The 14,791-nt window shown below is 40.6% G+C and overlaps 1 protein-coding gene across 1 annotated transcript in view; it reads right to left on the bottom strand.

The window, feature by feature from the left end:
- The window catches only part of st6galnac3 (ST6 (alpha-N-acetyl-neuraminyl-2,3-beta-galactosyl-1,3)-N-acetylgalactosaminide alpha-2,6-sialyltransferase 3), a 174,611-nt gene that overhangs the window by 93,875 nt on the left and 65,945 nt on the right, over positions 1-14,791 (bottom strand). The window contains exon 3 of the mRNA XM_079569876.1: positions 4,690-5,099. Within this exon, the coding sequence (XP_079426002.1) occupies positions 4,690-5,099 (410 nt within the window). The remainder of the gene's footprint in view (positions 1-4,689; positions 5,100-14,791) is intronic.

Below are 14,791 nucleotides of genomic sequence, written 5' to 3'. Positions count from 1 at the left end.
GTCACTGCTGCACATGACAGCAAATAAACAAATCTGATTCTGGACTTGCCATGCTGTCCAGAAATACAGTAGCTCACAACCACAGAGCATGAGGAGGGATCAATCCAAACAGCTGGACCTTCCTGACTCATTAAAGCCAATGTTTAGTGAGAAACCAAGTGCTGTGTTTGTGACTGAAGCTCCACTACACGAGTCCGTGAGCAATGAAAAAGTCAAATTCTGAATAAATGAAACAATCCTCAAAACATCCAGGTAGATTTATCATCACAAAGTCCAATCCGTCGTGAGAGCAGGAGCCGTTAAACTCGGAAAAGGAGACGTCTTGTGACAAAGCAGGTGACTTTCAGTAAGCAGAATGAAAGAATAATAATGACAAGCTGGTGAGGCTTATAGAACACTTCACTCTGAAATGTAAAGATGCTCTCGATGAAGGACAAGCACCGCTAAGAAACAAGTGCGCTTAAGGATGCACAGACAATTAAAACAGAAAATATGTTTCGATATGACACAGATGTCACCCAGACGGCAGCTTTATATAAGCGAAAAACAAATAAATCTAACTTTTTGTGAGACAGAACAAAAGGTCAGAAAGCCAGTCGTCACATGATCCGTGAGTTTACTTTACTAAAGGCAGATCCCACGCATGGAGCTTCACTGTACACAGCTCATTACAAGTGGAAATGTCAGACAGAGGCGCTTGTTTATCAGAATTACGGGCCAGCGTCGGCATCTGTTTCCTCCCGTTAGTGTTGGTCTTAATGCGCGCTAAAACACCACTGTGGAAGCGTCTCTTAACCTTTGAGCGGTTTAGCGCTGGGGCGAGTCACGCTCCGAGCCAAAGCGGCTGTCAGAGCGGCGGCGGCGTCAGGGGCATTTAGAAACATCGCCGCATCATTAACTAAGACTTTCCACACGGCGGGACTGAGCTGCAGCGCTGCCCAGTGTTTCTGAGAGATCAGCCACACAGTGTTCACATGAGACAGCCTGAGCATGTATGTGTTCATCTACTAATGAGGATAATGTATGACAAGGAACAAAACAGATTACACAAAATACGGTCATATATAAGTCATTACAATTAAAGAAACCCAACTTACAAGTGCATCCAGTTCAGCTTTACCCAAATCTAAAAGGTTAGAGTAACAAAACTCATCGAAACATGTTTATTCCTCGCATTGTTGACATTTTTTTCCATTTCTTTTCCAATTCTTTATTATTTTCAGCTTTTTTTTTCCTTTTCTGAAACACTTTTTTATTGTATTTAATTATATTTACTTTATTTATTTTTTGTCTCTTTTTTCCTGGGGTTTTTGTCACTTTTTTTTTTTTTTTTGCATTTTTGTTTCTTTTTAAATCACTTTTCTGTTTTTCTTTTGTGGCTTTTTTGTCACTTTTTCTTGCGTTTTTGTTGCGTTTTCATCACCCTTTTGTATCCCTTTTCTTTGACACTTTTTCATTGCTTTTCATGATCTCTTTTGTCTTTCTCCTTTTCTGCATTTTTGTGGCTTTTTGAATCACTTTTCTGTTTTTCTTTTGTGGCTTTTTTGTCACTTTTCCTGCATGTTTATCACACTTTAATCTGCTTATCATCACTTTTTTTTTTTGCATTTTTGTCTCTTTTTCCCCACTTTTTCATCATTTTTTCCCCCACACGTTTATGTCCCTCTTTTGTTGCATTTTCATCCTCGTTTTCGTCTCATTTTCCTTGCATTTTCAACACTTTTAAAGAAGCTTTCAGATTTGGGTAAAGCCAAACTGGAGACAAATGAGCTGCCAAACTCACACAAGAGAATGAGGGATAATGAAGGAAAAGGAAGTCTCTGCACTTTTGCTCAGTGATATTATTACTATTTTCAGTTTATATTTGGCCAAAAGTAACTCAAAAGTAACTCAAAGTAGTGTCACTCAGCTACATTTTCCACACAGTAATAAAACATTTTTAAAGCTGTAATCACTAACATAGAATATATTACAATTATAAAGTAACTTACCCAAAACTTAATTGTCCGTGAGAGTAAATACTACGCTGACAGAAAAGACAAAGGGAGAGAGGGATATTGTACAACCAATTACACAATGGAGATATTATTTTCACTTAAACTTGCCTGTAAATACTGTTTAAGTAGCGCTAGCCCGCAGTTAGCTTTACCCGTTAGCCTGTTAGCTTCTTCTTCGTGATTCTATTAGTGTGTATTGGGGCTTCCGACCCAGAGGCAGAAATTGCAATTGTGGTTTTCTGGCCAGAGACACCAGGGGGAGATGAAAGACCCCCTCAATCATCCCATTAACACTTGTATTACCCCCAGAGGGACTACGGAAAGGATTTATTAAGGTAAACAAGTTAGTACTGCTTTAAAAAACACAAAATTTTTGCACGTCCAAAATCACAGCAGACCGTTCCCCCCCTGAGCAGATTATCTAGCACTAACCTTTTAGCATAAAACTGCAGTTAGCCTTTAGCTTAAAGCCCCTACATAAAAACAGAAGTCTTCTCTGATTAAGTATTTATACCCAACGTTTATGATCTATAATATAAGAGTTCTAAAACCTTTTTGCTGACATTTCTGATTCTCTCTGTCTCCTAAACAACACACCTGATATGATCTCGTACGTCGGCCTTTGCTCTTTCCAGCGTGAGCAGCAGCGGTGACTCCGGCGCCGCCGCACTTTGAATGGACCGGGTCGATATTACGAGAGCGTGCAGAATCGCGAGCGTCGAAGAACTGAGGGCGCGGATCTGTCAGGGTGAGAAATAGAACCGCCGCCGAGTACGGGGGAAGTGTGCGCCGAAAACAAATAAATACACAGAGCTGTCTGCTGCTGACGGGGAGCGCTCAGGGAGAGGAGGGGAGGTCAGGGCAGGAATGATGATAATATGCTTTTTGATCTAACATTATACTAAAAATACAAGCGCTCAGACATCCTTGGAGGAAAACATCAAGGCATTTGATTCATTTGACTCTTATTAAGCATAGTTTGTGTTCTCTTCATGTCAAGGAACAAGAAACCTGCGAGAATGATGCTAATAACCACACGTCTTCCACCTGAGTTACGAGACTCGCTACAACAACACAACAAAACATCTTGGCAAAGCAAATATCCAAGCGATGTCAATAAAGCTTGCCAAAAACCGACACGGCGCACTGTTTAAGAAAGAGTATTATCTCTAGGAAGCGTTTCTATGGAGACCAGACACATTTCAGCGAATAAGCATCATGTCGCTAATAGCAGTGGTGATATTTAGCCATTTCAGTATTTCCTTAAAGCAGAAGAACAAACGGCCCGACGAAAGGCAAACTCATTAAGGTCGTATTACAGACAGATATTACAATGCGAATAACTATTTCAGTGGAATGTCAATGACTCCGGTCGAGATGGGCTCCAGTGTGGGTCGTTTTAGCCAAATAACAGTCACGTCTCAAAACACTGCAAGACGACAGAGCGCTGAAATACGAAGTAAATCAATGAAATACTTCTGTTTGTCAGGTTAAGCAGCAGAACTTACGTTTTCAAATCTCCCAGTCACGGCAAAACTAGGGCTGGAAACCGTTCATTCTTTTCGATACCAGTTCCTTTTATACTCGCTACTGCCACCTCAGGTCATACGTGTAACTGCACCTTCTATATTAAGCTCGTGCATGACGGCACTTCAGACCCAAAGTAACAACTTTTTGAGTGACAGTGCAGGATTTTAGCAGCAGTTGCGGTGAACACTCTGTATAGTCCCTGTAATGATACTTGGTTTTCAAAGCCTAAGCTAAATTATTTGTCATATAGAACCATAAAACAGATTCATAATGTTCCTTTTAATTTTTTGGGTTTTTGTATCATTTGTTTGAGGTGAAAACTTCCTTTAACGAGAAAAGGGCAGGAAAAAAAACACTTTCAAAGTTTTTCTTTTTTTCTTCCCCCATTTATATAAAAAATTTTTTACATGTTTTTCCCCCATATTTTAATTTTTTCCCCATATTTTCTCTGATTTTTTTTGTCTGTTTCCCCCCCAAAAAATCCACTTTTCCCCCCAAAAAATTCTACAGAGGTTTTTTCCCCTTTTTTTCCAAACTTTTTTCAATTTTTTTCTTAAATTTTTCCCCTTTTTCAATTTTTTTCTCTTAAATTTTGAGTACCAACAGCATCAAAACTTGAATATAAAGATTTCATATTTCTTTTCGACACCAGTAGTAACTAAACCTTCTTTTTTCGAAGCAGGTTTGTTTAACGGTACCCAGCTCTAGGCAAAACTACCACACGACTGACTCAACCTGCCCAATGGTCCACAATCAAACAACAATCCAGCTGAGCGCAAAAGTCAAACTATTTGATGCATTTTACCGGCTTTTAAACAGTACTTTTGAACATTTTTGCCTTGCCATTTTTACATTACACATACAAGAAAGTATTTATGGAAAACAAGCAAAAGTAATTCAAGTAATCAGAGTTTCACAACAGCAGCATGTTTCTGATGAATGGAAATTCAAGAGACAAGAATATGAGATAAGGCTCACACAAATGCTTTTAATGTCCATATACTATAGTTTTAATGTCACAAAGGGAAGAAATCTGTTCCTATTTAGTTTCTTAAGACTTGCAAACATTCCTTGAAACATAGGAATGAGGGGAAATTAAATTTTCAAAAGCAGATTAGGCACAACGGGAACATTGTGAGAAAATCTGAGACTGTGATCCTACCTGTCTTTGCCCGTCTCCTTCTTGAACACCGTGTCGCAGTGGTTCATTCGCTCCTCCGTGGTCACGTAGATGCGAGCGTGGGGGTAGTTCTCCGCCGCCTGCTTCAGCATGTTGTACACGATGCCCTTCCCGTCCTTCCGCATGTTCCTGAGGGGGCCCCACACCACGTACACCGTGTCGTTGCTCTGTCCGAAGAAGTACTGGGGCTTCTGGAGAATGAGGGGCACGCTGGTGTGGGACACCACGCGCAGGGTGGTCCGGCGGCCCACGTCGGCCTCGAAGCCTCGGGTCGGGGCGTTGTTCATCCGCCAGATGCAGGGCGAGCGGTCGATCTCGGCGCCCAGGCCTTGGCCCAGCATTTGACCCGAACTGGAGACGACGCTGCACAGCTCGCAGTGGAGCTTCAGAGGCTGCAAGAGAAAAGGAACCGGTTAGATCGCTAAAAAACTCCACACTTTCCTTTAAGGACTAGAGGTCGACCGACATGGGGTTTTCTAAGGCCGACTATGATTGGCCAATTTGCACCACCCGTATTTTTATCTATAATCCTGTGTGTGATGCTTCTAAACTGACATGTTGAAGGGACAAACAAGGAGATGGTGAAAGACTGTTGTGGAGCGGAGGGAGCTGCGCAGGAGGAAGAGGAAAGAGGAGGAACTGACCAGTGCAGGACACCACGCTCTGAAACAGGGACACCCCAGGAGGCAGTGCACCGTTTCAGAAGATCAGAAGAGACTGATTATGGTGTGTTTGTTACGTATTAATAAGGCGTCAATAATAATATATAATATATGTAATTAATAGGCCATTAATAATATGTTAATAAAGATATTAATAGGCTGATCATTATATTGTTGTTAACTACCATGCTAATAGGCCATGAATACCATGCTTATTCATAGTCAACCCTCACTCTAATCCTAAAAAGATAACTAATGCACAGCTTAAAATAAGCTGATACCCATTCATGTTTAGGTACTTCCGAGTGAACTTGTTTGAAAGGCGAAAATCAGTAGATTCCAAAACAACAAACTGTAAGTCTCTTCTTCTTATGGTTCTGAAATTAAAAGTCTGCAACATGGAGTATATCAGATATGATCCGAGGTGAACAAAATCATGGGAATTTGCTATCACTTTCAGCTCCAGAGATATCAGCCTGTAATCGGCATGATATTACCCACATACCAGCCCCATATCGGTCGACCTCTATTAAGCAAACATGTTTCAGCAGCAGGTGTCCATGGAGTTCAAAGATCCACAGAAAACTACTACATGGTTGCTGTAACTTTCATATTGATGACGTCATAGTGAATAATAAATGACATTAACACAAATCACAGCCTTTTGCAAACATTGCACTCGGTAGTTTGGTATTTTCTATAGGAACAAACGAGGAGCAGCTTCTCCGAGTGGCGCGGGGGAGAGAGGATGATGCTTTCAAAGCACGGCGGCGGCACCGACTCAAGGCCAACTGAATAAATGAGCAAAGTTCTCCAAAGTCACGGCGAAATACAGTAAATGCTGATATTTGCACCAAACATCCCCGATCTAACGCGAGAGACGTTATCCGCAGCATTAACGCCACCTTCATCACGAAAACAAATACAAATCCACTAGAACCTACTCTCTTGTCCCCAAAGTGTTTGGTTTTGTTCGGAAATGTTTTGAGGTCAGATAAAAACAGTCGTCTGTCCTGGAGTCCCACTGTGTCTGCTCCAGTTCATTCAAGCCCTTTGTCACCAACATCTGGCCCTCACATCTGCAGCTCAGTTCTGCATTTTTAATTTCCTGGAATTTATTATTGGTTCCTTTTCTCAAAGTCTGTCCTATGAAAACGACTTTTTGTGCTTTTTATGTGAGCAAATAACTATTGTCTTATTCTCTGACAAACAAATTATGGTTCTTTGTAACTTTTTGACAAACTATAGGGAAAAAAAAGATAATCTAAAATCCCATAGCATCAAAATTATTCAGACTGTAAACATCAACACGCATTTAATCCAGAATCGAAATATGATTCACTGATCCAATCACTTCCTGCAACATCCATGTACCTCAAACTTGACCATTGGAACTTCCTCGAAATGTATTTAATTAAACAGTATTACTTGGATTTACACCATTTTCCGTCTAAACAAAGAGGATAGAGCGGAATTTGAGTTGCCCTGAAATGAATGCTGCCGTTACCTTGACGATTTCTCTTTTCAAACGCGAAGGCTGCGGGCTGATTTGATGAAAGTCTGCGCAGAGTTTTGGGGAGATTGGCTTAGCGTGAATAGGAGCGGTTTGTGAATGAGGTTGTGCCGACCTTGACTCTGCCTGGCTCTAATCAATGGGAAAGGCCTTGTAGCGTTCTGCGCTCTCAAAAAGGAAATGCATAAAAAATATGACTTTCAATTTCCTCTGCTACATTCACTTTATGCAGAGAGGATGCAGGCAAGGTTGTTAAATAGGTTTTGATCATGGGGCATCGTTACAGTGTGAAGCAGAGTTAACTTGATGTATTTTGTTATAGTGTTAGTTTAGGTCGAATCCTCGGTTACTAAAAGTAGACGACACACAAAACAGTGAAAAGAAGGGCCTAAAAAGATGCTAGCTTTAACATGGGATGAAAGAGCCCCATAACATTCAATCTTGATGTTCAAGGAAAAAATCTGGCACTTTGCAAATGTGGGAGAAGGTCCGCGAAGCAACACGATTAAATATGTTTGAATAGAAAAATATGAATTTAAAGCTGCGATGTTCAACTAAAGCTCGACTAAAACGTAAAAGACACATTTGACAGGATGTAGGGATGTAACCATTCACTCAAGCCCCGATTCGATTTCCGATTTTAAGTTCCCCTCTCTTCACCAGTGTCCGGAGATCAGATGACACAATGACAAAGATCGGGGAGGCCGTTCTTCCCAATCTCCCCCATCCAGGTCTCACTGTTGTTACCCACGTGGGCGTTGAAGTCCCCCAGTAGAACAATGGAGTCCCCAGTCGGAGCACCATCTAGTACCCCTTCGAAGAACTCCAAGAAGGCCGGGTACTCGGCACCGATGTTGGGCCCATAGGCCGAGACAACGGTGCGAGACCGGTCCCCAGTGGCGCTAATAAGGCATACGCAATATATGCCTTGCATAGGGGCGGCGAAAGGACGGGGTGCCAATACGACGTAGAGAAAAAAATATTTAAATATAGTCGGCACGCAAGGGACCGCGCCCCATACCATCTTAGCCATTTTCCTCATGGCACTTGACAGCGGCGCCCCATAGCATCAGAGCCCCATTGTTTTGACAGCGCGCCATCGCACCAACAACAGCAAAACCGTGATTCACTCGAGAGGGGGCCGCCGACTTTGTGTCTGCATACCCCTCAGTGGGTACAGGCAGGGTGCCCCAAAGGCATGAACTCCAATACGTGGTGGCTGAGCTGGAGGGCGATGAGCAAACCCACCCTGGCCCGCCGTCTTAAGAGAAAATGAAGAGTCCAGCCTCTCTCCAGGAGTTGGGATCCGGAACCCAAGCTGTGCGTGGAGGCCGAACCCGACAATATATCTAGCCGGTATCTCTCAACCTCCCACACAGGCTCAGGCTGTTTCCCCCCCAGCGAGGTGACGTTCCATGTCCCGAACGCCAGAAGAACACCCTGTCCTCTCTGAGCCCCGACCCCAGGAGGCCCTGGTTGCACCATACCAGGCGACGTTACGGTCCTTGATTTCATACTGTCCATAGAGTTCTTCTTTTTTTACATCGATTCACATTTTCAGCAGTTTCAATTGATTTTAAATAGATTTTCAATAAATCGTTACATCCCTACATTTGATTAAATCTTGAATATAAAACTAAATCAAAACATGTCGGCAAAAGGACAACTGCTCTAAAGAGTTGATGTTGAGTTGAAGGACGGCATATATAAATAAGGTGAAATCATTTTCCTCCCTTAGAAATCATTCCAATGCACACATTTGGATTCCCAGAGTGTGTGGCATGTTGAGATTATTAGAAAAGGTCTCTCCATCTTCAATAGATCTACTGGCCATTAGAGGCGTCTCTAATCCATCAAAAAGCAGAAAACATTGTTAGACACATTAGAAAAACACAGACTCGTGACGCTACAAAAATGTATTTGGAGGCAATGATCATTTCTCATATTAATGACTGTATTTCATCTTGCTCCCGGGAAGTGAGATGAAAATAAAGCCGCTAAAGCGTTCGGTAAAAAGCCGAGATAGCACTGTCAGATGATGATAGTTTAATTGTGTTATCCAACAAGAGAGTCGTCTTTCAAATCTTAAATAGTACTGCACCTTCACCACTGAAGAAACGTCTCCAACTTAAAAAACAGAACCTTAAATCCTAGCAACCTTAAAGGATCTGTATCATGCTATTCCAAAGTTAAGTATAGGCATTTGATGATGTATTGTACCTCTACCACTGTGCAGTACTCATTTTTGTGATAAATATAAGTGTTTTCTGAAAGTATTTTTTAAACCCGGAAGACACAATGCTTCGATTCAGTTAACTCAGCCCCGTCTCTCCGCTCATACAACTATAAATAAACAGCAACAAGTGAAGTTACTTCATAATGCAGTTATAAGGAGTTGACGTCTGCAACACAGCTTCATAAATGGCTAACACACAAGCTAATATGCTAACACACAAGCTAACACGCGTTTGGATTGACTCACCGCTCTGGTCCATCGCTCTTTACATGATGGGACTCGTTATAAAAGTTAATCCACTTTGATTCAGGTGAAGGTTCACCAAACATCCATCAGAGACAGTCACAGAAAAACACTATTTTGGCTGATAGTCGCTGAATCCCGGAGAGAAAAACAACTTCTGACGAGTGGCCTCTTCTTTAGGAAGGTCGAAAAAAGTCCTCGTAGCCAAACGCGCTTCTTTTTCTCCGTGACATCATCGTTAGGTAAGAAAAAAGAACAGGTGTGTCCAGAATAAGTTGCAACGAGCTCCATCTTCACAGCTGCAGCGCAAACATGACTGATCTGTTCAGACGCTCAGGGGAAGTGTTTGTTTTGGCCCCAGCTGACCTGGAAGCACCTCGGGCACATCCTCTTTTTTTTTCTCTCTCTTTGTTTCTCTCTTAAGACAGAAATAATGAAAAAGCTGTTTTACAAATTAAAATCAGACCGTAATTCATTACATTACAGACGCCGAGCACTTCCGTTCCGCTGTGACGACACAACTGAGCAACTCAGTCTTTTACCAGGAGAGAGCAGGATTCAGAAGGATTGCTGAGAACTGCGTGAATGAAGCCAAAAAACACTCTGGGGGTGTTTTTGATAAGGAAATAGCATAACAACATGGCTAAAAGCTCTAAAAAGTCGATTTTGCATGATATAGGACCTTTAACAGTTGCTAGGATGTCTGATTGGACAATTACCGTTTGGGGCATGGTTTTGCGAAAGGTCAATTTGGTGTAAATGAGGCGTCAGTCATGAATCTTAACCAGGCTTTGACAGGCTTTTGAGTTAAAAAGAGCCAAAAACATCAGAATCATTCACAGTTTGCTGAATTCTAAACATGTAATGGAAAAGTCAGGTTGCTAACTGCATGCATACATTAGAATTTTACTTTCACTTTTTATTTGTAAATTCTCTCTAGTCCTTAAAATGCACAAAAACACCACAATTTGCAAGAAAAAGACACAAAACAGGAGAGAGAAGTTTACAGTTTACAGTTTCCCGTTGCCGAGGAGTTTTTAAAAACGCAATCCACTTTTTTTTTGCTTTGTGTTATTTAATCACATTTTTCACTATTCTGCCTCTAATTGGTTTGGTCCTTGACATTTCCAGCCAAATTTCCCCAAGGAAGTGGAAGAGGATGAAAAGTACTTTCATAAGCACTTAGCCAACCTGAAAAGTGGGGTCACCTCAATAAAAAAAATAACGTTTTTTAATCTTTAATGAAATAGTAAAATAGTCAACGGCTCGAGTTACACTTACAGGCGAGTCAGGTCAAAGCAATGATAAATTCAGAGTAAAAAATATCTCTTTCTGCTTGAGTCTCTAATTTACAGACTCTTAATAATGAATAAATGAGCGCCGCATCCCAAAGCGTAGATATATTTCAGAGACGGGAAGGGTCCATATAAAAGTACTAAAGTGGTCGTTTGGCAGCCGCTCGCATGAAGCAAAGATAATTAAAATGCATTTGATAATTATTTTAAAAAGCAGTCTTTTTTCTTCATACTCGATCACAGGCGCTCGTGCCCAGAACTAACGCTGATTAAGTGAGCGGAGCAGGGCATTCATCTTTCTGTGGGCTCTCGGTGTATGTTACTTATGATCATTTATGAAAGTGCGCGCCGGGACTTGTCGCGAATCTTCAATACGGATTTTGTAAACGGGAGATTTGGCTCATTTGGGTTAATACTCTTGTTAGGGATTATGTGAAAAGGAAGACACAGCGAAAGGAAAGTGCGACGATTGAAAGGGAATTATCACAAAAGCCGTGATTATTGTTAAAAATAGTCCGATCTTTTAATGATTATTCATGTTTATCGACGACACTGCCTATTTGAGTAATTTCATGTAATTTATGCTCAACACCTAAACTTTTTGGTAACACTTTAAAATAACAACACCTTATTTAACCTCGTCTGTGTCGGCTCTCAGTGACAGTTCATGAGTCTTCTTCTGTAGGTGAAGTATCGAACGTTTCACTTCTCATCCAAAAGGCTTCATCAGCAACACTAAAGTTTAAAGCAGAACTAAGTAACTCAGCCCCTAGAGGCCATAAGCGCCACTGCAGGTGTCATAGCATAATACGTTTTTTTGCTCATTAATCGTCCGTGAGAGTAAATACTACGCTGACAGAAAAGGCAAAGGGAGAGAGGGATATTGTACATCCAATTACACAATGGAGACTTAAACTTGGCTGTAAATACAGATAAAGTGGCGCTTCTTCTTCATGATTCTATGTATATTGGTGGCTGAACCGATAGGCAGGGAAGTTGCAATTGTGTTTTTTTGGCCAGAGACACCAAGGAGAGATGATCCCATCCCATTAAGGTAAACAAGTTACCTAGCACAAGCTCTAGTGTACGCACTAGATATAGACCAATGGGAGGAGTTTACCTTGGTTTAGTCCCTCCCCTCTATTAAAAGCTGTTCTCACCTGTGGGTAAACGCCTTTGTAGTTCTAAGTCCTAACGATCTAACTCACACACAGCTGAATTTCAGTCTGAACGGCCCAAATCTCAGCCGGCCTATTGATCTGTCCTGGGCTGAGTTTGCTTCTTTGACTCCTCTTTCAAACCAATGCTTTTCTTTAGATGTATTTTGAACCTCCCTGTCCTCAAAGGAGTGGTTGGTGGCTTTGAGCTGGAGGTGAACAGCAGACTGAGGGCCGCTTGTTTAGCCTTAATAAATGATTAAACACTTAATTCCTCATGAACAATTCAGTTAACTACTGCAGTTAAGTAGTTAAGTTAATACATTTAAATCCTGATGAATAGTTCTTCACATACTAGTAGTAGTCATGAATCCATTAAAGGCTTTTATTTAATGACTTTTAATGCAGAAACCCTGTATTTATATCAAATTGCCATTGCAAAACCTGTCAGAGATCCCAGTCTAGTTATTCTTCATTTCGATTATCAGTGTCCCATCGGAGCTTGTCGGTCTGGTCGGCCATATGGCGCAGAAAGGGTCTGGTTTGAATACAAATTTCTTTAGAGTTTGGTTCAATATTTATGCAGAGAATGGGAAGGTCTGCGCTGCACAGGCTGCATATGATCGACAAACACCGGCACCAAACTCAACAAAAGAGTTCAGCAAACACTGCTGGGATTCGCTGCACACGAGCGGCTGCACTCAGAGAGAACAGTCATCTGGAAAGTATTTCACTTTAATTAGAAGAACGCACTTACAATAATGATATCATGGCTTTTGTTTAGTTAGTTGGAAGGATGTTTGTACGTGTTAAGTCAAGTACTGTGTCCCATTAATCACACATTCATGCAGGAAACATGAAGGATGCAAAAGTAGTAGAGACAGAGAGAAAACCTCCTGCATAACAGAGCGGTGTTCACAGTAAGTGGAGGAATAAAGCTGATTGATATTGTAAAGTATATGTATATTTTTCCTGCAGATGTTGCTTAGGGACGAACGCTGCATAAAGCCAAAAACAATTGTACTGTCAAACTTGTTTATTCACACAGTTAAGCCACGTATACTTATTTAAAAAGATTATTCTCCCAAATAAATCTGTGTCTTTGAAGTGTTTGAAATGATCACACAGGCCTCACATCTCCGCTTAAAAAGTTAAAATGGAGGAAAACACAAAGAAGCCTCTAAAATATACCTGAAATAAATGCGAGTCATTTAGATTCATTAATTACAAAGGCCATAATTAACAGCAACAAAGGAGTAAAAGAAAAGTGACGAAAAGCAATAAAAATGTGGACAAAACGCAATAACAAAAATTTAGGAGTGAAGTGATCTGTTTAGATGAGTTTTGTAGGTCTTAGCTTTCAAATGAGGCGCAACACTGGCCAATAGGCTGGAAGCTCTTAGATATGTTCTTACCTGAGCTTAGATGAGTTGATGCGTACCTGTCTGGTCTTTGTGCGTGCCCTCAGTCACGCAAAAAGACCAAAGATGTTGTTAGCATTTGGCCTCTCCCAGTATATTCCTATTGTTCCAAACATGGTGAAGTTAGAAGCGACCAAGCACTTTCACGGGCACAAAGACCAGACAGGTACGCATCAACTCGTCTAAGCTCAGGTAAGAACATATCTCAGAATGGAAAAACGGTGGCCTGTTCCTTTAAGGCGGGGGTTAAGAGCTCGGTTAAAGCAAAGAAAAGCATCAAAATAGCAACGAAAATGAGGATGAAAACGGAACAAAAGTGTGCCAGAAAAGCAACAAAAACGCAAAGGAAAAGTGATGGAAAAAAAGCTATCAAAAACATGACAAAGAAACAACAAAAAGAGCCAAAAAGCCACAAAAAAAGCAATGAAAAAGCCACAAAAAGGTTACAATCACTTTTGTTCGTCTTAGCTTTCAAATGAGGCGTTACACTACAAGTTTAAGCTGTAGTGTTTCAAAAGATATGACCCTCTGTATGGTATATTTTTAGTTATTTCTCTTTCTCTTGTGCACTGGGAGCTGTCCATTCCCTGTAGTTGACACACATCATGGCTGCCTTGAGCCTTCAGCCGCTCGTCTATCACTGTCCCATCTGACTCCCCCCCCCCCCCTCCCCCTCTACCTCCCACCACTCATGCCCTCACACTGCCCCCGTCATGTTTAACCCAGTGACTTTGATGGGTCGGTTGAATGAAGAGGATGGACTGAAATGTTTTGTACAATTCTAAAATAGTCTATACTACTTTGTCCAAGCATTTGTCATAACGAATAAATGTGATGTTTTATGGCAATGTTCCTTGACACTCCTACTTTTGGCTCCAAACACAGCTCCAGGTCTGTTTTTCATGAGAGAACAACGTCCTAACATGGTAAAAAAAAAAAGCTCTAAAAAGTCAATTTTGCATAACCCGCCCTTCCCTTTAAAATCTTAACCCCCACCTGAACCTTTACTCCAGTTCAGCTTTACCCAAATGCTTCTAGGAAAAAGTGTAAATATGCTGAAAAAGTGACAAAAATATGCTGAAAAAGTGACAAAAATATGCTGAAAAAGTGACAAAAATATGCTGAAAAAGTGACAAAAATATGATGAAAAAGTGACATAAATATGATGAAAAAATGACAAAAAATATGACGAAAAAGTGACAAAAATATGATGAAAAAGTGACAAAAATATGATGAAAAAGTGACAAAAATATGATGAAAAAGTGACAAATATATGATGAAAAAGTGACAAAAATATGATGAAAAAGTGACAAATATATGATGAAAAAGTGACAAAAATATGATGAAAAAATTACAAAAAATATGATGAAAAAATTACAAAAAATATGACGAAAAAGTGACAAAAATATGATGAAAAAGCGACAAAAATATGATGAAAAAGTGACAAAAATATGATGAAAAAGTGACAAAAATATGATGAAAAAATGACGAAAAATATGATGAAAAAATGACAAAAAATATGACGAAAAACTGACAAAAATATGATGAAAAAGTGAC

Source organism: Gobius niger (assembly GCF_951799975.1).
Source record: "Gobius niger genome assembly, chromosome: 13".
Lineage (NCBI taxonomy): Eukaryota > Metazoa > Chordata > Actinopteri > Gobiiformes > Gobiidae > Gobius > Gobius niger.
Note: the sequence above shows the minus strand (reverse complement) of the source record. Positions and strands in the feature narration are given on the sequence as shown.